The 19,241-nt window shown below is 45.5% G+C and overlaps 2 protein-coding genes across 5 annotated transcripts; one reads left to right on the top strand and one right to left on the bottom strand.

The window, feature by feature from the left end:
• The first annotated feature begins 49 nt into the window (after nucleotides 1-49).
• RDH5 (retinol dehydrogenase 5) lies at nucleotides 50-5,901 on the top strand. 3 transcript variants are annotated; one of them, XM_074226439.1, is made up of 5 exons: nucleotides 50-631; nucleotides 1,344-1,674; nucleotides 2,137-2,395; nucleotides 2,849-3,012; nucleotides 3,430-5,901. In XM_074226439.1, the coding sequence occupies exons 2-5, from the start codon at nucleotides 1,365-1,367 to the stop codon at nucleotides 3,663-3,665; spliced, it is 969 nt and encodes a 322-aa protein (XP_074082540.1). In that variant the 5' UTR covers nucleotides 50-631; nucleotides 1,344-1,364; the 3' UTR covers nucleotides 3,666-5,901. The 3 variants fall into 3 exon arrangements, with proteins under 3 accessions (XP_074082540.1, XP_074082539.1, XP_074082538.1); XM_074226438.1 differs by having other exon boundaries at nucleotides 1,052-1,674; XM_074226437.1 differs by having other exon boundaries at nucleotides 50-1,674.
• On the bottom strand, nucleotides 4,710-17,026 carry CD63 (CD63 molecule). 2 transcript variants are annotated; one of them, XM_074226442.1, is made up of 9 exons: nucleotides 16,665-17,026; nucleotides 14,576-14,673; nucleotides 10,161-10,236; nucleotides 6,510-6,698; nucleotides 6,159-6,233; nucleotides 5,959-6,054; nucleotides 5,489-5,629; nucleotides 5,075-5,158; nucleotides 4,710-4,869 (listed from the first exon to the last, which is right to left on the bottom strand). In XM_074226442.1, exons 2-9 carry the CDS (start codon nucleotides 14,581-14,583, stop codon nucleotides 4,804-4,806), a joined length of 735 nt encoding a protein of 244 aa, XP_074082543.1. In that variant the 5' UTR covers nucleotides 14,584-14,673; nucleotides 16,665-17,026; the 3' UTR covers nucleotides 4,710-4,803. The 2 variants fall into 2 exon arrangements, with proteins under 2 accessions (XP_074082543.1, XP_074082544.1); XM_074226443.1 differs by lacking the exons at nucleotides 14,576-14,673; nucleotides 16,665-17,026 and adding an exon at nucleotides 10,847-10,917.
• Nucleotides 17,027-19,241: the final 2,215 nt, after the last annotated feature.

The following is a 19,241-nucleotide window of genomic DNA, read 5'->3' as shown; positions in this document are numbered from 1 at the left end:
TTTCTGAGGGAACTAGCTTCCCCCAGTTCCTTGCCAAGCATAAAAAGGAAGGAGATTCTGCTGACCCCACTTTGGAGTACTGGTTGGCCACCAGAGTAGAGCTCAATCCCTAAGCCCTGACAAAAGTGAGAGAAGAAATCACTCAGGACCCCCGAGATTCTGGGTCTCTTCCACCCTGCACATGCAAGTCTTTCCTGCTAAAGCTGGCATAGAGTGATCATGAGCTGGGGCAGGACAGAGCATAAAGTGGGGAAGACACTCAACTAAATTGCAGGGGGGTAAATAGGGGTCATGGGGAGGGGGAGTAGGTAGAGCTCCTGGGAGAGAAGAGTGACTGGCAGGCCCACCCCTCCTCCAGTGAAGGCGGAGAACGTTGGGTTGGGAGGTACGTGGAAGAAGCAAATCCCAGAAGAATCCAGGCAACCCTAGCCCTGCCAAGGATTAAGTCCAGCCCATTAGGCTGAGGTTTACCAGTCCTTAATGCCCCAGGTCCCCAGAGTCTCCACCCCTTCTGGACTTTGTACTCCAGTGCCTATGGGAACCAGGCTGGGCAAGGGCTAAAGGATCAGAATTCCCAAGAAATAACAGAAAAGAGATCCTGGACAGTGTGCTGTAAAAACTGGTCCTTGAGGTAAGCCTGGGGCAGGTGGGGTACCCATAGTCAGGGATCACCGAGTAGAATTTTGGGGAAAAGTAGGTACAGATAGTAGCAATGCTTTATGTTAGTAACTTTTAGCTTCTCAAAGGGTTTCTGTGTACATTAGCTCATTTGTTTTTCAGTCACCACAAAAAAGTAAGCAGGATAGATGTTAGCCCCATTCTACAGATGGGGAAACTGAGGAGAGGTGTTAAATACCTGCCAAACATCATAGCTTCCACCAGAACCTAGATCTCCTGACTCCAAGCTCAGGTCCCCCCAAAGTAAGACCCAACTAAATTTTCAATGTAAGATCCAGATTAAATTTGAAGACTTTGGGAGGACTTGTGAAGGCTAGATGGGGTTGAGTGGAGAGCACATCCCTAGGGTGGTAACCCTAATTCTGCTACACAGAATGGTGGTGAGAGATTTCCTCCCCCATCCCTCTCATGTGGATCCGCAATAAAGGGCTCTCTTCAGAGGACTTCAGCTGATTGTGAACTCTCTACATAGATGTCCTTCTCAGCTTACCCTTTTCCCCACCTCTGATTTCACTTGAAATGCTGCCTAAATCTGCCCAAACTATGGGTATCGAGCCAAAGAGGTGGCTGCATCCTCAGAAAGAAAAGCAAATTTCAAAATGGGAAAGGGTAGGGCCTCCAATGAGAAGGCTAGAGCATCTTCTGTGATTGACTCCTCACTTCAGAGGCATTTGGACTCTCCCATAATGTGGCTGCTCCTGCTTCTTGGCACCCTGCTCTGGGGAGTACTGTGGTTCCTCCGTGATCGGCTAGTGCTCCCCCCCAGCGATGCCTTCATATTCATCACCGGCTGTGACTCAGGCTTTGGCCGGCACCTGGCCCTGCGACTGGACAGACGAGGCTTCCGAGTTTTAGCTGCTTGCCTGACACCCAAAGGGGCAGAAAACTTGAAGTGGGCTGCTTCTCCTCGACTCTGCACCACACTCCTGGATGTCACCAACCCCAAAAACATCCAGCAAGTGGCTGAGTGGGTGGGGATGCTCGTGGGAGAGAGAGGTGAGTGAGAGAGGTGGGGAAACAGTGACTCAGGAAGGTGGGTCTTCCCACTCCCTGCAGTGCCCCACTTCCTGCTCCTTACCTCTAGCCCTGGGCATCTGATTGAATTCTCACTAGGAATAAGAGCTCCTATCCTATCTTTTCCATGAAATCTTTCCTGGGATCAGTAATAACCACTGGTCCCTATTGTGAGCATTTTTCTTCTATATACTTCCATATCTCACATATATCAGATAGATGATAGATACAATCATATTTATGTATTATCGTATATATATACTCCTAACAACTCCCAGAAGGCAGAGATCATCTCTTATTTAAACTTTGTGGTTTCCCCCACTAGGTAACCTAATGTTTAGCCCACAGGATTTAATATTTATCTAATTGGATCTGGATACTTCCAGCTCTCCAGTCGCTGGGGCCTGGTTTTACTTCTTATCCAACCATCACCAATTCCAACAGGGCTCTTTGGGCTGGTGAACAACGCAGGTATCGCTGGGGTCATTGGCCCTACCCCATGGCTGACTCTGGAGGATTATCGCAGTGTACTAGAAGTCAACACCTTGGGTCCCATCGGAGTTACCCTCGCTCTGCTGCCCCTGCTACAACAGTCACAGGGTCGGATCATCAACATCACCAGTGTCCTGGGCCGCCTGGCTGCCAATGGTGGTGGCTACTGTGTCTCCAAATATGGTCTGGAGGCCTTTTCTGACAGCCTACGGTGAGGGGGAAAGGGACCCCACAGAACACCCTAATGGGCATCACAAGGGACACCTCTAAGACAATTGAACATGTACCCCAACTGTGATCATTCCTATTCAAAGTCTCCTCTCACCCCTTTTGTCCAGGCTGTATCACTCACTTGCTTAGGTCTTTGTAGTTGTTGTCCCCATGTCCATGTCTTACATGTGGGTCCAGAGTAGGGCTGCCCAGACAGGGAGAACCATGTATCTTTTCCTACTCATTTCTAGTGTCCAGAACAAGGTCTCTAATCATATCCCCAATGGCATAGGATACAACATTCAGAGAATTCAAGTAGCCCAGGTCTACCCTGGCTTCCTGCTCTAGTTCTTAGGTCCTTCCATCTCGGCCTATCCATCACTGGAGCATTGCCTTCTTGGGGCAGGAACCCAAAAGGAAAAAAAATTCTATTTTCTGATATTCTACACTCCAGACGGGACATGGCCCATTTTGGGGTACGAGTCTCTATTGTGGAACCAGGCTTCTTCCGTACAGCAGTGACCAACTTGGAGAGTCTGGAGGGGGTGCTTCAGGCCTCCTGGAAACGGTTATCTCCTGCCACCCAAGCCAGCTATGGGGACAACTTCCTCCCCAAGTGTGAGTAACTGAAGCTGAGGGGGCAAAGAACCCATTCTGAACCTGGGAGATGTGGAGGGTGGGGCACAGCACCTCCTTCAGTCTGTCCAGGGGGCATGATGTCCCCATCCAAATGAACTGAAGGGGAGAGGGAGGTAGTATATTGTCTACTTAAGAGAGAGGAGGCAAGATTTGACTCCTGTTCCAGCCTGCCTCATGATGGACAGAAAAAAAGAAACCAGGACCCTCAGAGTCTGATAGGGATAGTAAAGCTAAGATGCTGTTATCCACTCAAACCTGGAGCATCTGGCCCTCCTAAATAAATAAATAACCCTGGAAGCTGTGAATGTACTTGGACTAATGAGAGTGGTGAAGAAAATGAAAAGTGGGCAGGGGAAGTTAGAGGGAAGGAGGTCTCATTTCTACTTCCTTCCCTAGATCTGAAGGTACAAAGACTCATCATGAACCTGATCTGTGATGAGGATTTGAGCAAGGTGAGCGGCTGCCTAGAACATGCACTGACTGCCCGCTACCCCCGCACAAGATACAGCCCTGGATGGGATGCCAAGTTGTTCTGGCTGCCTGCCTCCTACCTACCTGCCAGCCTGGTAGATGCTTTACTCACTTGTGTTCTTCCTAAACCTGCCCAGAGAGTCTGTGAACCCATTAATTAGCCTGGAGGAAATTGAGGCACAGAATGGAAAGTAAACCCTATATGCTATAATCACCGCTCAAGTTGAGTTGCCCTATCCCGACCTTCACTCCCTTTCTGACGATCAAGATGTTTTAAAAACTATTCCTCTAGTTTAAACTTCCTTTCAGAAAAAAAGGCTGCCACAAAACAAGTGGCCACCAGAGGGAGAGCCAGATAAATTTTTCCCAGAGTTGGAAGTCTTTATTCTGGATCTAGTAAGGATGCATGCACTTCATAAGACCATCACTGGATGTCACCCTTTATAGCTACTTGGGTGTCAATCAGGTCTTTGCCTTTCTCCAGGCAGGTAAAAAGGCACTACCCACTTAGCAATCTCCCTGAGCCATTCTTCACTGGCATGGTGAGAGGAGTGAAAAGAAGCTTCTCCTGAAGCATCAATGTACAAGAAGCTCCCTAAGGGACACATCCAGAGTTTTTGCAGATCATTTTTTCAGTGTATCAGCACAGGGCTCAGCCTGATCATGGTGCCACAAGCTTAGAGAAATGAAGGTGGGCATCACTGGTACCAAGCCCTAGGCTCCCAAGATCTCTTACACTCTCTTCTATTCCTAGCTAGTCATGATTCATCCCACCACTCCCAAATCTAAATTCCTAGCTTCTCCAAACCAATCTTCCTATACACTCTGCCATAGCTACCAAGAGGGCAAAGGTTCTGGAGGGCTGTGGGGTCAAGAATGCAGAGAAATGAAGCATGGGAGTGGAGGGGAAAGAGGTAGAAACAAGCCATGGGAATAGATGTGGAAATGAAAGAGAAGGCATCATGATCTAAGGGACTGAATTTGGAAATAAAGGATCCAGGTTCAAATATATACCCTTACCTAGAGCTGTGATTATGGAGGAGTCACACTTCCCTATTCTGAGCCTCAGATTAAATTACCTCTAAAGTTTCTCTCAGATCTGGCTGCATAGGAAGGGGGCAAAGAGCAAAGCTTAAGACTTGTGGGGGAAAAGGGAACAGGAGCCATGGATCTGAAGAACAAAACTGACATTTTCCTTCTTTTCAGAGTGAAAAAAAAATAATCCATTTATTAATTGAAAAACCCAGGACATACTCCCTAGTTGCCATGAGAAGGTAGTGGGGGGGGCACAGAGGGCCCCTACATCACCTCATAGCCACTTCTGATACTCTTCATGAGGCAGCAGGCAAAGATAACTCCCAGAATCTAAAAGGAAAGAGTATTTAAGTGGGTGGGGCAGGCATAAAAAGGAAGCTGACATGGGCAGAAAAGTACACTTTAGGAGAATAAAGCCAAACCTAGGCAGGCTGGTACACTAAGGATGGCAGTTTACTAATTTATTATACCCTATTTCCCAAGACACAATGGTCTCTGCTCCACCTACCCCCCCCAACCCCGGGGCCCCTCTTACCTCCACAAATGTGACGCCCAGGGCTGCAGCAGCCAGCATCAAAGCACTGTGTTTTAGCCAATTTCCAATCTTCTCCACACAGCCCTAAGAAGATAAAAGGGACTTTCACAAACTCACCTTGCTCATTTACACCCAAGCCCCATAAATCCCAAGTATTGAGGGAAGCCCCCTTCTCATCCTGCTGGCTCTCTCCAATCCTATACCCAACCCAACCTTTAGGTTCTTTAGATCACCACATTTCCCTCAATTTCTCCAACCTCCTAGTACAGACCCTCCTTGAGGAAAGGATCCTGCACCATTCCTAGGCTCCCTCAGGCTCTTAATTTTACCAGAAACCTCAAACTCCTCCAGTCCCCCTAATCCCCAATCCCTTTCCCTCCAATCTAGCCCCTAATCATCACCCACTCCACATACTTCCTGGTTAATGTTTGAGGGTTTGAAGTCAATTCCACAGCCTTGGGTGACATTGATGCAACAAGAGTCAGGGACCCTGTTCTTGGGCATTTGGGGTACTTGATCCCAGTCTGTATAGTTCGCTGCCCCACAGCATTTAAACTAGAGAGGAACAAAAATTTGATGAAGAGACTGGCAAAATAGGGGGGAAAGGCCCTCTAGGCCTAAGGCTCATGGGTCCTTATACCAAATGTGACTCTACAAAGGCAACCAAGTGTTGGGACATTGGAAATGAGGTGAAGAAAACAAACAGTGGATTGGTGGGCTGTGCTCAAATGCTTCCTGGATCATCCCTATCCCCCCAAGTGTCCCTCTAGAGTGGTCTTTCTCTAGGGAATTACCACTGCCCCCAAAATTCACATTAAAAAACTTTGATGGTTTTTGGTTTTGTATCAGTCATTTCTGGATAAATTCCTCTCCCCACAACTCACATCTTCCTGCAACCTATCCAAGAACTGTTCTGTGATGTTATTTTTCTCGTACTTCTTCATCTGATCCCGGAAACCTTTTTCAAACTCTGACTTCACCTGGAAGATGGGGGGGGGGGAAGTATTGAGGGAGGTCCCCTTGGCAATTTCCACATCCCACTCTCCTAGGCCAAACTCTATCCCCTTCATCACAATATACTTACCTTGTCCCTGAAGACATACCCAGCAATGGCTGCAGCTACCTCTACTAAGACAATGAGGGTCAGAAAGATGGCAAACTGGAAAAGAGAGGAAGAAATGGAGGGAAAAAGGAGAGTTCCAGGTCAGGTTAGAGGTCAGTTCTATCATCATCATCATCATCATTTCTCAAGTGGTCTCCCCTCCCATTCCTCAATTCTTACCTCTGATATAGGATGATTCAGCATCATTTTTATTCTTATCTCCTGGTCATAAGACCCCTGTTCTTTCTTCCCTTGAGTCTCCTCATTACTCCCAAACCACCATCCCCCCACCTCCCCACAGTCATCCCTCAGTCTCTATGCCCCCCCTCTTACCGTGGTCATAAGACAGTAATTCTCCTTACAGGCAGCACAACATCCCAAGAAGGCCACAAGGAAGAGGAAGGTACCCACGGCAATAATGACAATAGGCACCACAGAGCCTGTGGTGGACCCAATGGGTACAGTCTGGTTCAAGGTCAATTGGACTGCCACACCCACTGCAATCAGCCCCACAGCACAGGCCTTCAAGAGCAAAGGCAGCAAGTCAGTTAGGGTGGAAATGGGGCCTAAGTACTTCCCAGTTTGCCCCATCCAATACAAACACACTAGATGTACTCCTCTTTACACTAAACAATGAAGCATCCTGAAAAAATTAAGAACTCAATCTTAAGACAACCCAAGCTCAAGATCTGGCTCTGATACTTTGTGATCCTGGACAAGTTATTGAACTTAATGAGGTTTGGAATTGGGATGGAGATAAATTACTTGTGCTGCAGGGATCAGGGAACATCTCATTATAAGAACTGATAATCAGTACGAACTCAAGAGAATCACAAAACACTTGTAGAATGATACAGGGCCAAGAAAGCTGAACCAAAAGAACAACATATCCCTTTCCTAGAATACTAAAAATGGAAGCACTAAAAGGGAGCAGAAACCTCAGTTTCAATGAAATGCTTTTGGATTCTACAGGTTCTGAATGTTGCATACGCCATCAGATGGAGCTGCTCAGTCAATTTTGCTTAGCAACATTTTTGTCAAAGGCAGGCTCAATGGAAAGGAAATTTTTCATTGGATCAGGGAAAGCCCATGTTTACAAAAAGAAAACACATATACCTACATACATGTATAAATACATACATCACTTAACTTCCCTTCCTCAGTTTCTTCATCTGTAAATTGAGCATAATGTTCTTGCTATCCAACTCAGTACAAATTGCAAGGAAAGTGATTTTTATCAATTATTTTTAATATTATTTTATCAATAATCACCCTCTACATCTGAGCTCTATAGAGTTTATAATTTATGTGTGTGTGAGGGGGTCTAGAGTTTATAATATGTGTGTGTGAGGGGGGGACAAAGAAAGAGAGAGAGAGAGAGAGAGAGAGAGAGAGAGACAGTAGATAGAACATTGAGTCTGGAGTCAGAAAAACCTGAACTTTCAAATCTGAACTTGTTATTTCCTAGCTTTGTGACCCTAAGTCAGTCATTTAATCTTTGCCTGTATAAAACTAGAGAAGGCAATGTCAAACTACTCCAATATCTTTGCCAAGAAAACTCCATGGACATGACTTAACAGCAAAAACAACAAAATATGTGTCTATGTATGTTTATAGATGAATGTGTATGTGTGTGTGTTGGTTACTAGAGCAAGACAGCTAGGTGGTGAAGTGGCTAGAGTCAGGAATACTCATCTTCATGAGTTTAAATCCAGGCTCAGACATTTATTAGTTTTGTGACTTTGAGCATGTCACTAAACCGTGTTTGCCTCAGTTTCCTCATCTATAAAATGACTGGAGAAGGAAATGGTAAACCACTCCTGTATCTTTGCCCAAAAAAACCTCAAATGGGTCAGGAAGAGTAAAAGAGCAAAACTGGAAAAGTGATCAAACAATAAGAATGACTTTATATAGTGAATATATTGTTGTTCTGTATGAGTTCATGGACTATATTGTCCATGCCATTTCTTAACGAAGATACTGGAGGGGCAGCTAAATAGAGAATTGACCCTGGAGTCAGGAGAACCTGAGTTCAAATCCAGTATCAGACACTTGCCACTTACTAGCTATGTGACCCTGGACAAGTCACTTAATCCTGATTGTCTAGAAAAAAAAGATACTAGAGTGATTTATCATTTCCTTCTTTGGTGAATTTAAGCAAATAGAGGGTTAAGTGACTTGTCCAGGGTCACAGAGGTAGTGTCTGAGGCCAGATTTGAATTTATATCTTTCTGAATTCAGGTCCAGAGAATCTATCTTCTATGTCATTTAGCTTCCTCAATACACTATATATATATATATATGTATACATATATATATATACATATATATGTATATATATATATATGCTGAGATATTCACACATATATATGTATGCATATATAAGAATATAAAAACATATACAGTTAAGGAATACAGAGATCCATTTACTTCCCCCACTCCAACCATTTAGAGAAAGGGATTGTCCATTTTAAGGCAAAAGCAGTTGAGGGAAGGGTTTTAAAAAAGGGAAGAACTGAGTCCCTGACCTTCACTTTATTCTCTCTCACTCCCTCCTCCAAAGTACTATTCCCCCCCCCCAACTCCCTCACTCTAGGAATCCCTTCCAGCTTCCTTCAAGAACCAGCTCGGGTCTCACTCCTACACAAGATATTTCCAGATTCTTTCCAAAGATTGAACAAACTAAATTAATTTTCTATCCTTCAAATTACCTTGTATCATTTTGTATCTACTTTGTATTTGTATTTACATCTCTATGTATGTTATGCCCCCACAGTGAGTTCCTTGGGCAGGGACTTTCACTTTCTTTCTTTCTTTCTTTCTTTCTGCCTGGCACTGATGGGTACTTAAATAGGCACTTAAAATGTTTGCTGAACTGAATTTAATCCATCTGAGTCCTTCCCCTTGGACTAAACTGCTCAACTACAAATAATGAAATACAAGCCTAACCTCAAAGAATACATTCCTGACTTCACTTGAGTGATAAAAGTGATATCCTGCCTAGTGGTGAATGGTCAGGGTATCTCTTTGATGCCCTAGCTTTCTGCCTTCCCCTCTACCAAAGAGGTTGGGCATTGTTCATATTGCCACCTTCCCCCACCCCTTGCCCTATTCCTTTCTCTGCTGCTCCTTTCATTTGACTGTGCTACTTGCCTCAGAACTAGGGAAATACCTCTCCAGTGACTTGTGATCAGGGTAACTCCGGATTGAGATCAGTTGTAGATAAGGTTAGAAAGTGGGGGGGGGGGGTGTTCAGGGCATTATCTCTTCCAAAGAAAATAAATTCTTTCCTTCTCTCTGGGGAAAGTAAGAGTAGAATCCTGGAGGACAGTAAGCGAGGGGCTTCTAGCCCTGTCTTCCCAAGATCAGAATTCAAATAGAGATTTGATTTCTCCAATTCGGGGTCTGAAAGAAGGTAAAGTCTTAAGAGGCAGGGAGAGCTTGCAGAAGATAGGATCTGGCCGTTTTCTAGTTGCTCCACTGTCCATTACTACAGTTTAGTTGGGTCACCAGACAGGAAGGGCTCGGGGACTGAGGGGGCAGGGGAAGGGAGTGCATGCACTAGGGAACTTGAGGTAAACCAAATGACAGGAATACAATAAGTCTAAGGGATTTCTAAAAAAAAAAAATGGAGGTGGGGGAGGCTGTTTTAGATGTACTTCCCAGCTGATCTCATACTACCAAACACTCCGTGCCAGGGGCCAAGAGGGACAGAAAAGGAATAGTTTGTTCAGGCTTTAGAGAGAATCTGGAAATGTCTGGAGTAGGAGTGGCACCTGAGCTGCTTCTTTCTCCTCGGGTCCCCCCAAGACTTACCCTAGAAGTTCCTGAGCCCACCCCCACCTTTGGCCCGGAGATTTAGCCCCAACCCCCCCCTTCGACGTGCCCACTTCCATGATTCACCCCCAACACACACACACACACACACACACACACACACGGACACACAGACTCTCCCCGCTCCTGCGCCCACCCCCCACTTACCCAAAAGGCCAACACTAGCACATAGAGCAGAAATTTGACACATTTCATTCCTCCTTCCACTGCCATGGCTGCCGGCCTGGGGGAGACAGAGAGGCAAACAGGGGACAGTGATCCGCCGCGGCCGGGGGAGGCGGCCCCGGCTTTCCGGGCTCCCAGCCCACAGGGACTTCCCAGAAAGTCCCCCCATTCCCGGCCCCTCCCACCCGGAAACGGGCGGTCAGCTCCACGTCTCCCAGCCCCCTCCCCTCCCTCTTCCAGCCTGGGGTCGGATGGGCGGGGAAGTCCGGGACCCCAGCCCCAGCCGGCTTCGCCCCGCAGCTCCCCCGTCCCCGATCCCCGACCCTCCGCCCCGCTCCTAGTCCAGGATTAGCTCCCCGGGCCAGGAAGGCTCCGGCCCAACTCACTGACACCGGGCTCGACCCCCGCCCCACAGCCCAAACTGCCCCCCACGGTTTTCCCCTTCCTTCTCCCCCAAAATAAACTTTAGCAATCACACTGCCTCGAAGTTGGGAATAAAGTTTCTAAAAGCCGCGGCCGAGAGAGCTCAAGGACCGGGAAGGATGGGAGGAGGCGTCGGAGGGCGGAGGGGGGCGCCCACCCAGGAAAGTGAGTCCCCCCTCTTCTGCACCATCGAAGGTCCTCGGCGCCCCCTCCCCCGGTCTCACCCTCCCGGCCGCCAGCCTCACCTGGTCTCCCCGAGGCTGTGTGCTCCTCTCCCCGCAGCTGTTCCCGGTCTCTGGGCGCCCCGACCCCCAAGTCTGGCCCCGCCTGCCGCGGCCCCGCCCCGGCTCCAGCCACCGCTGCCCCCTCCCCCTCACCGTGTCTGCCCGCCTCATGTGACGCGGGAGCAGCTGGAGCCTGAGTCACCCCGGGCAGGAAAGAGGAGCGCACCCCCACCCCGCCCCAACACACAGGACCCCACCGGGGGGCCCCAGCTCCTCCAGGCCAGCTTTCCCGGGTGCCAGCCCCTCAGCTGCGAGGGGGTCCCTCTTCCTGCTCCGACCCTCCGGCCAGAGGAGGCAGCTAGGGCACGCCTAGCGGGACCTGGAGCGACTCACCCTCTCTGGCTCTTACTTTATTCGATTCTAAAAGAAAGACTAGCTGACCTTTCCCATCCTCCCTTCGCGCCTCTTTCTAGTGAACCCAAAGGATGAGCAGGATTCCAGAGAGCCGGAATCTCCTCCCATCCTGAGAGAAAAGGATGAAGACGGAGGCGAGCGCCCGATCAGGCTGTGGGGGGCAAGGCTGCGAGCTGCAAGCAAGCCGCCGTGCTGAGTCAGAGACAAGAGCAGACGTCATTAAGGAGTCCCCACTAGTCCTGGCGGGAGCACACACCCGCACTGACACACATCCTGCCTTCAGGTTCTTAGAGCTACTATGTAGCAATTTTAGGAGCTGGGGCACACAAGAAAAGTTCCAGAAACACAGTCCTAACTTCTCCAGTTTGTTCAGTCATTTCTCTAAGGTCCAAGATCCATCCCTCCGAAAGCACCGAAAATTCCAGTGGGATGTGTTCTCCTTGAAAGATACATTCTACCGGCCTTGGAGTCAGGAGTCCCTGGGTTCAAATCCGGTCTCAGACACTTAATAATGACCTAGCTGCGTGGCCTTGGGCAAGCCACTTAACCCCATTTGCCTTGCAAAAACCTAAAAAAAAAAAAAAAAAAAATACATTCTCCTTAGCGGTGGTTGTTTTTATTTAATCCTTAGGGTGGAACACAGTGTTTTCTACACAGTAGGCACACACATTAGACTGAATTCTAGCCTTGGACACTTGAGATTTACTAGCTGTGTGACCTTGGGCAAGTCACTTGACTCTGCTTGCCTCACATCCAGTGCCAAGGCCAGTCATCCTGGATTCTTATCTCGCCCCTTGACCCATATGACTCCGGAGGAGAAGGTGAGGCTGGTGACTTAGCACAGCATTCCCTCACTCAAATCCACTTCACATGCTTACTACTGCATCACTTCCCTGATGTCATGGTCTTCTTTGAGAATGAAGGACAAACCTCAGACACTTAATATTTACCTAGCTGTGTGGCCTTGGGCAAGCCACTTAACCCCATTGCTTTGCAAAAACCTTAAAAAAAAAAGTCAAGAGAATGAAGGATAAATATCGTCAAGGTCAAGGAGTTGGGGAAAGAGAGGAGCAAGGAAAACAATATCCCTATGTCCTCTCTCGGGGTAAGGAAAAGAGTTCCATGTTACCTCAACTTTTTTTTTTTTAGGTTTTTTTGAAAGGCAAATGGGGTTAAGTGGCTTGCCCAAGACCACACAGCTTGTCTGAGGTCAGATTTGAACTCAGGTATTCCTGACTCCAGGGCCCGTGCTCTATCCACCCCAGACTTGGGTTCATAGATTGAGAAAGAGGGATGATAGGATCATAGACTTAGAGACAGAAGAGACCAAAGAAGTCATTTAGTCACAGACCCTTAATTTGGAGAAAATGAAGTCCAGAAAAATGACTCACTTGAGGTCACACAGGTAGTAACTGATAGGATAGGAAATCCATTTCCTCTGACTCCAAATTAAGTGTTCTTTCCATTACAAGGAGAAATTCAGACTGCATGCCACCCTCCAAATTCCCCACCCAGCCTTCAACATAGGGAGCACTCAGTCTCAGCTAGTAGCAGCAAGAAAGGCCTCCCACATCCCACCCTTCATTCTTGCCAGGTCCAGGTGGGAAATTGAGGTGAGGCAGAGAGAAAGGAAATATGGAAAACAGATGGGTGATCCAACGAATCCTTTCTTTGAGAATATGTTGAGCTGATGCTACCTCTCCTAGGAGAAGAACCTCCTTCAGGAGCATCTGGGGATAAGCCTAAGGACATGTCTAGGGTAAATATTCTTAATCTTTTTGTATCATAAGACCCTTTTAGAGTCTAGTGAAATTTATGATATAATTTGTATTATATTTAAATGCAAAAAACCTCAGATTACAAAGAAAACCAAATATGTTGAAATAGATATCAAAATTTAAAAACCAAATTTACAGACTGGGGGTTAGAACCTCTGATCTAAGGGAAGTCATTTTGAGAGAACAGCAAAGAGAGCTGAATTTGGAATTTAAAATAATGTTGAGGAGCCAGAGCTCCAGGTTAGAAAGGCAGCTAAATATGAGTTAAATAGCAAATGCAAATTTGGAGGGGAGGGATATGAGAGGACAGTCAAGACAAATGGCAAAGCAAAACAGAGACATAAACTTTGTTCATTCTCAAGTAAGTTAATAAGTTAAATGATAAGCAAAAAGTAATTAAATAAGCCTTAATAAGTTAAGGGAGTTATTTTCAGTGACGAGTCCTGGATCTCCAGGCAATGAACACAGAAGAGCCTACCCATGAGTTACCAGAAGGTAGGTTACACATCAATTTAAAAAACAGAAAGAAAGACAAAAAAAAAAGAAGAAAGGAGACTTTTGAGGGGAGATCCAAATTATTCTCTAATTCATGGATTTGATAACATACCAGATACAGCTTTCAGTAACAATTCCAAGTGATTACAGTCTGGTTATGACACTAATATGACTATTTGGGTTCAAAACTTTGAGCTCCTGGAAGTGATTGATAGTAACTAACTGAAGGTAGAAACTTATGCCCATTCTGTCTGCCTGCTAGTACCTGAACAGAGCGTTTGAAATGTAGATATTCTAAGCAAAGCTCCTGCTCTCAGAGAAGACATCTACTGGACAAAATGCCGCATAGAGCAGTTTACAGCCAGCACTAAAGGCCTTTTGGAGCCTGGGGCTATATAAAACATTCAAAGTATGTTGGGTTAATAACTTTCCTTCCCTCTAATTCATCACCACCACTCCCTGATGAATAAATATCTCAACAATGACAGGTATCTAAGTGTCTTGGTATGAAAAGATTCCAGTGAACTCAAGACTTCCACTTTTGGGGGAAAGGGAGAGATGGGGAGGAGGAGGAGGAGGAGGAATGGAGATGGATATAAGGATAAGGAATGGAAAAAAGAGAAATAGAAATGGGAAATAAATAGAAGGATAGAGTAAGGGAAAGATTGGCAATGGGGGAAAATTAGAGGGTAATAAATTTCAGATCAGATGGCCTGAATTCAGAGCCCAGCTACTACCAGTGTGACCCAGGGCAAGTCACTTCTCACTGGAATTCAATATCCTCCCTCCTCTGTAATTTGAGGTCAGACTGGTTGATCAATCTATGACCTCCCTCAATCTGAATTTTTTCCTATCTTAACATAGACTCTAAGAAAGGGGGAGAAAGGCAAGATTACATAAGCACTGACATTCCCATTTTACAGAATAAGGAAGCAAAGATTTAGGGAAGTTTAGTGACTTCCCCACAGTAACACAAATAGGAAATAAGGGTGCAAAAATCTGAACCTCTAAATCAGCATCAATTGCCTAGTGTGAAGTCATAGGAGAAAGGTACCCCTGCTACCTTTTCATCAATGAACAGGTAGAATGGTGGTGCCTCCTGCCGGCAGGGCTGAGACACGCAGACTGCTCTGGCTGGATACAACTCCCAAGGCTGTGATCCTGGTGGAAAGAGGGAGAAGGGGAGAAGAAAAATGGGTCAAAGACCCCTAACCTCTGTGTTTCATGAGAAATGTTCTGAGGCAGAGTTTCTTAACCTAATGAGTTTAAATGCATACAAATACATGGCATTACAAAGGAAACCAATTATATTGAAATAGCAAAATATTTTTAAAAATCAGAGACTCCAGATTTAAGAACATTTTAAAAAGGGAGACACAACATATAAGGGGTTTCAGTTGCAAATCAGATAGAAAGGTCATTGGGGTTCTTTGGGTGGCATGGCAAAACAATCTTCTTTAGTATTATTTCCTTCGGTAAAATTCTTATTTCTACTGCTGAGTCATTTGAGATCACTTTGGTCCTGAGAACTTTCTCTTCTTGGTCTTCAGTAACTGTGGTGGGGAGACCTGGGAGAGCAGGGAGAGAGTGATGACACCTGTGGAGGTATCTACAGGAAAGCTGTGATGGTTGTGAGGACTGCGCCAGAAAATAATGATGGGGGTTGGGGAAGAGAGAGAAAAAGGAGGATACTTTTTGAAATTCCTTGCCTGTCCTGGCAGTTACTGGTCATCAATTATAGGGGATGGGGGGGAATATCAGGTTGGTCCTTTACAAGAGTTGCTTTCTTTACTGGGGAACAATCAAGTCAGAAGCCATGGTCTGGCTTCTATAATATTCCCAGGCTCTTCAGTGCAGGGTCCATGGGGATCTGATGTGAAGTATTGGTTGGCCTGGAGGATTGCCTTCTATCTATTCCTTTAGATTCTTAACATCTCTGAACTCAGTTTCTTCATTTGTAAAATAATGAGTAATTAAATTAAAAATGAGGTTGTATACTATATGACCCCCAATGTCTAAATTTATGATGCTATGAGACCTGAAAAAGGTTACAAAGAGAAAACATATATTAGGATGGGCCATGTCAAAGACAGAGACAACTCCATGGAACTAGTCAAGAAGACATCTGAGAAAAAAAAAAAATTTTAAAAAGACATCTGAGGATTTCAGAGTTATTGCTTCGGGGTGGGACATAATTCAGAAGAAAAATCCATCAGATCTTAAGAGTCCACAGTCAAGGAAGGCTAAATATAGTTAGGACAAAACAGTATAGACTATCTGAAGAAACTACTCCATGAAGAGGTCAAAACAGACTTTGAGTAGGAAATCAGGAAAGACACAGAAATCATTGTAAGAGCAGGAATATTTTAAAAAAATAATAAAAAAATTAAAAATTTTTTTAAAAAAGAACAGGAAGATGTGTGAAATCATAAGGATATTATGAAGACTCAAGCCCCAGCAAGAAGGGTGGGCTACTGCTAAGGATCTGAGTATAGGAAAAGGAATGAACTTCTTTCAGAACTAGGTCGTCTAGCCATCTCCTTTGCATACATACCCTCCTTCCCATACAACTTTTAACTTCACTGGGGAGAGCCGAGGCAGAAAGGGTTAACTAAATGGGGAGGTAACCCATGCCAAGTAATTATACAGAGCTTAGAAGGGGGTGTTAATTACTGGGTGAGATACTCTCTTGGGGTTCCATGGTTTTTGGTTAAGAAATTCTGTTTTCCACTCCTCCCACATACCACCATCCAACCCAGAAATAGCCTCCCAATGCCACATTTCTTACAGGATGCTGGAGGAGGGAATAGACCCTCTAAAGAAGTCTATGTCTTGCAGTCATTTTCGCTCCTTCCCTCCAAGAGCCTAGGCTCCCTTCTTCTTGCTTAGGAGCTATGAATAAAGGAGGCAAAGGAAATCTACTTTCTTAGAAATTTGGACCCCAAAATAGGGGTAGGGAAGGATGTCTCAAGAGAGCCTTGGAGACGTGACAGATTAGATAGTTGGGTCTATCCATCAAGATATAACTTCGGAGTCCAGGTTCCTCACTCCCTTATTGATCCCTTGCCCTTCAAAATGGTTGGTTTTGAGGTAGTGATTTGGAGAAGGGGTGGGGGAGGGAAACCCGGCAGAAACTTCCTAAAGCCACCTACCCGTGCTGTGTGGAAGCTGACTGTTTCTGGATTAGGAACAGATGGTCTCCAGCTCCAGATTCTGTTTCATGGATTATCGGACCCCTAAAACACTGCCGGTGTCCCTCTGCCGGTAGGTTCGATCTCGAGGTCCTTTACATTATAAATGGTTCAAGAATAGTACTCTTCCCTTATTTCTACACGTGCATATCTGATAATACACACACGGCCACTCTCACACGCGGGCATGTCTCGCCCCTTCTTGCTCTACCACTCTCTACCTCTTTCTATCTGGAAAGAGAACCTGGGAAACTGCCCTTCAGGTCCTGCCACTTCTCACATCCCTCAAAAGTAACATTCTCCTAGGACCCTGCCTACTTTTTGCAAGGGACCGATCAGGACCTTGAAGGGGGTGGGCTCGAATGTTTCCTAGGTAACATTATGACATCATGGAGGTGCCCCTGGCTAGGGGAAAGTTGCCTAGGAAACCAGAATAGGGGGCGGAGTCTCAAGTCTTGTGCAGGAGTATTTCGGGGTGGGGAAAAGAAGAATCCAGGTGTTCTGCACTCTCTTCCTTTGCCTCCTAAACTCCAGGTGGTGCCCCCTTTTCCAGGTTTGGTGCCAGTCTGAGGCTAAACGCCAGATGACCCTAAAAGTGTATTTTAAAAAAGGGTATGACTGAAGATCTCCGCAACTTAGCCATTCCACCTGGACATTACAGAGTTTGAATGGGCATCAGGGAAGGAATATGAGAAGAGAAGGGGCTGTAACCCAGAACTATTGAACAGAGGGGTAAGAGTTAAGTGACAGGAAAGGAAACAAGAAGTTGTTTGAATGGAAAGCTCATACCCTGGAAAATAAGCATTGACTGACACAATGGCCAAGCGATGATGTTCCTTAAGTGCCTTGATCTCTCTAAACCTCAGTTTCCCTATTTGTAAAATAAGGGAGTTCAATTAGCTGCGTTAGGTGCTTTATCTTTGCCATTATCTTGTCATTTGCTGCTTCTTCCTATTCGTCCACACGGATTTCTAAGATACAGATGAGCATATTTGACTTCATTATCAACCTCCCCCCCAGGAGTTACAGTTTCGGATCTGTCCACCAGAGGTCAGAATTGTCTGATGAATGGATTGAATCCTCTAAGTTAAAACAATCAGGCATCTAAGGGGTCAAGTGGGTTGGGGGGGGGAGGTGCCCAGCTGGTAAAAACTGGAGCCTCTAAGAGGTGGGCAGTTCCCATATTTTTTTACTGTACTCTCTATAGCCCTGGGACCCCACACACCTTTACACTAGCCACAAAAGGCTTAACTTGATATCTAGTTCTAACTGGAAGCAGCTGGAACACTACCTTAGGAGAATCTGAGATTTCCCTCCCATGTTCTGATTGGTCTAAAGCAGAAGAAGGAGCCAGTGGGTCTCTTCCAGAACTGGCCCCTCTCTCCCTGGTTCCCCACCCCCCATACACACACACACACACACACACACACACACACACACACACACACAAACACATTCTTCCAAAGTTTCTGTAACCCACTACCCAATCCTCTTCCTCCTGATAAAATTATTCTTCCTTTAACCTGGAACTTTCCAGCTCCTCCCTAATCTAGAGAGAAAACAAATTATAGATTATAAATTCCCTGAAGACAGGAACTGTGATTCATCGATATGTTCAAAAAAATTCTTTGGAGTCCTCACTGGGATCCTTACACCAATGAAATCCAAAGTCTGGTAAAAAGAAACATATATAAATCCATACATATAATATATATATATATATATATACATATATACATAGGTATGCATATATTCACATTTGATATACCTATATAAATATATCTAATATGTATATGTTTGTGTGTATATACATATATATTTATAAAATATTTCTCAAATTGAATATCTACTTCCCACTTCACCCTTCTCACTCTTCTTGTACTTTTTTTTCAGGTTCATCCCAACTCTCCCCAAACTGTTCCTTGAGGGCATTATCCAGAACCAGACTTTTGTTCAACTCTGATACTAGAGAAGGGGCAATACAACCATTCTGGCAAAGACTTTAGGATTAAAATCACCCACCTGTGAACTGCAGAAAAAAATGCCCCAGGATCTCAGAGGTCAGAAAATAAAGAATCTGGGGAAATCCTGGAAAAAGGGGCACCCCCAAACCAAAATGCAGAGATGGAATTAAATATCATATTAGCCTTTGTCAATCCAGAACTGCACCAATGTCCCCCTCCAGAATCTGGGACACATTCCAACATACTGCACTTTGTTTTAACCATCTCAATGAAGACATACTCCTGAGCTGAAAGGCTCTGTTAAATGATTGATTTCCAACCTTCCAATTGGTCTTCTAAGTTTTAAGTGCTGTTGTTCAGTGCTTCTTTTATTTCCCTCTGAGAACTCTCGGGAAACATGGGACCTTAGAGCTCGAACTGAAATAGATCTTTGAGGTTATCTAGTCAAACACCTTCATTTTACAGAGGAACAGAGGCCCAGGGAAGTGAGATCACTTGCCCAAGTTCAAACGTGGGAATTTGAACTAGAGTCCTCAGATTCCGGAACCAGCCTTCTCACTGCACAGCCATGATC

The sequence above is a fragment of the Macrotis lagotis genome, chromosome 2 (assembly GCF_037893015.1).
Source record: "Macrotis lagotis isolate mMagLag1 chromosome 2, bilby.v1.9.chrom.fasta, whole genome shotgun sequence".
Lineage (NCBI taxonomy): Eukaryota > Metazoa > Chordata > Mammalia > Peramelemorphia > Peramelidae > Macrotis > Macrotis lagotis.
Note: the sequence above shows the minus strand (reverse complement) of the source record. Positions and strands in the feature narration are given on the sequence as shown.

Excerpts from the sequence above, each read along its gene's own strand:
- RDH5 (XM_074226438.1), top strand. The coding sequence starts at position 1,278 with ATGGGAAAGGGTAGGGCCTCCAATGAGAAGGCTAGAGCATCTTCTGTG. Across the intron at positions 1,675-2,136 it reads GATGCTCGTGGGAGAGAGAG|GGCTCTTTGGGCTGGTGAAC; the intron begins GTGAGTGAGAGA and ends CAATTCCAACAG. Across the intron at positions 2,396-2,848 it reads GCCTTTTCTGACAGCCTACG|ACGGGACATGGCCCATTTTG; the intron begins GTGAGGGGGAAA and ends TCTACACTCCAG.
- CD63 (XM_074226442.1), bottom strand. Across the intron at positions 6,055-6,158 it reads GGTATGTCTTCAGGGACAAG|GTGAAGTCAGAGTTTGAAAA; the intron begins GTAAGTATATTG and ends CCCATCTTCCAG. Across the intron at positions 5,630-5,958 it reads TGGATAGGTTGCAGGAAGAT|TTTAAATGCTGTGGGGCAGC; the intron begins GTGAGTTGTGGG and ends GTTCCTCTCTAG.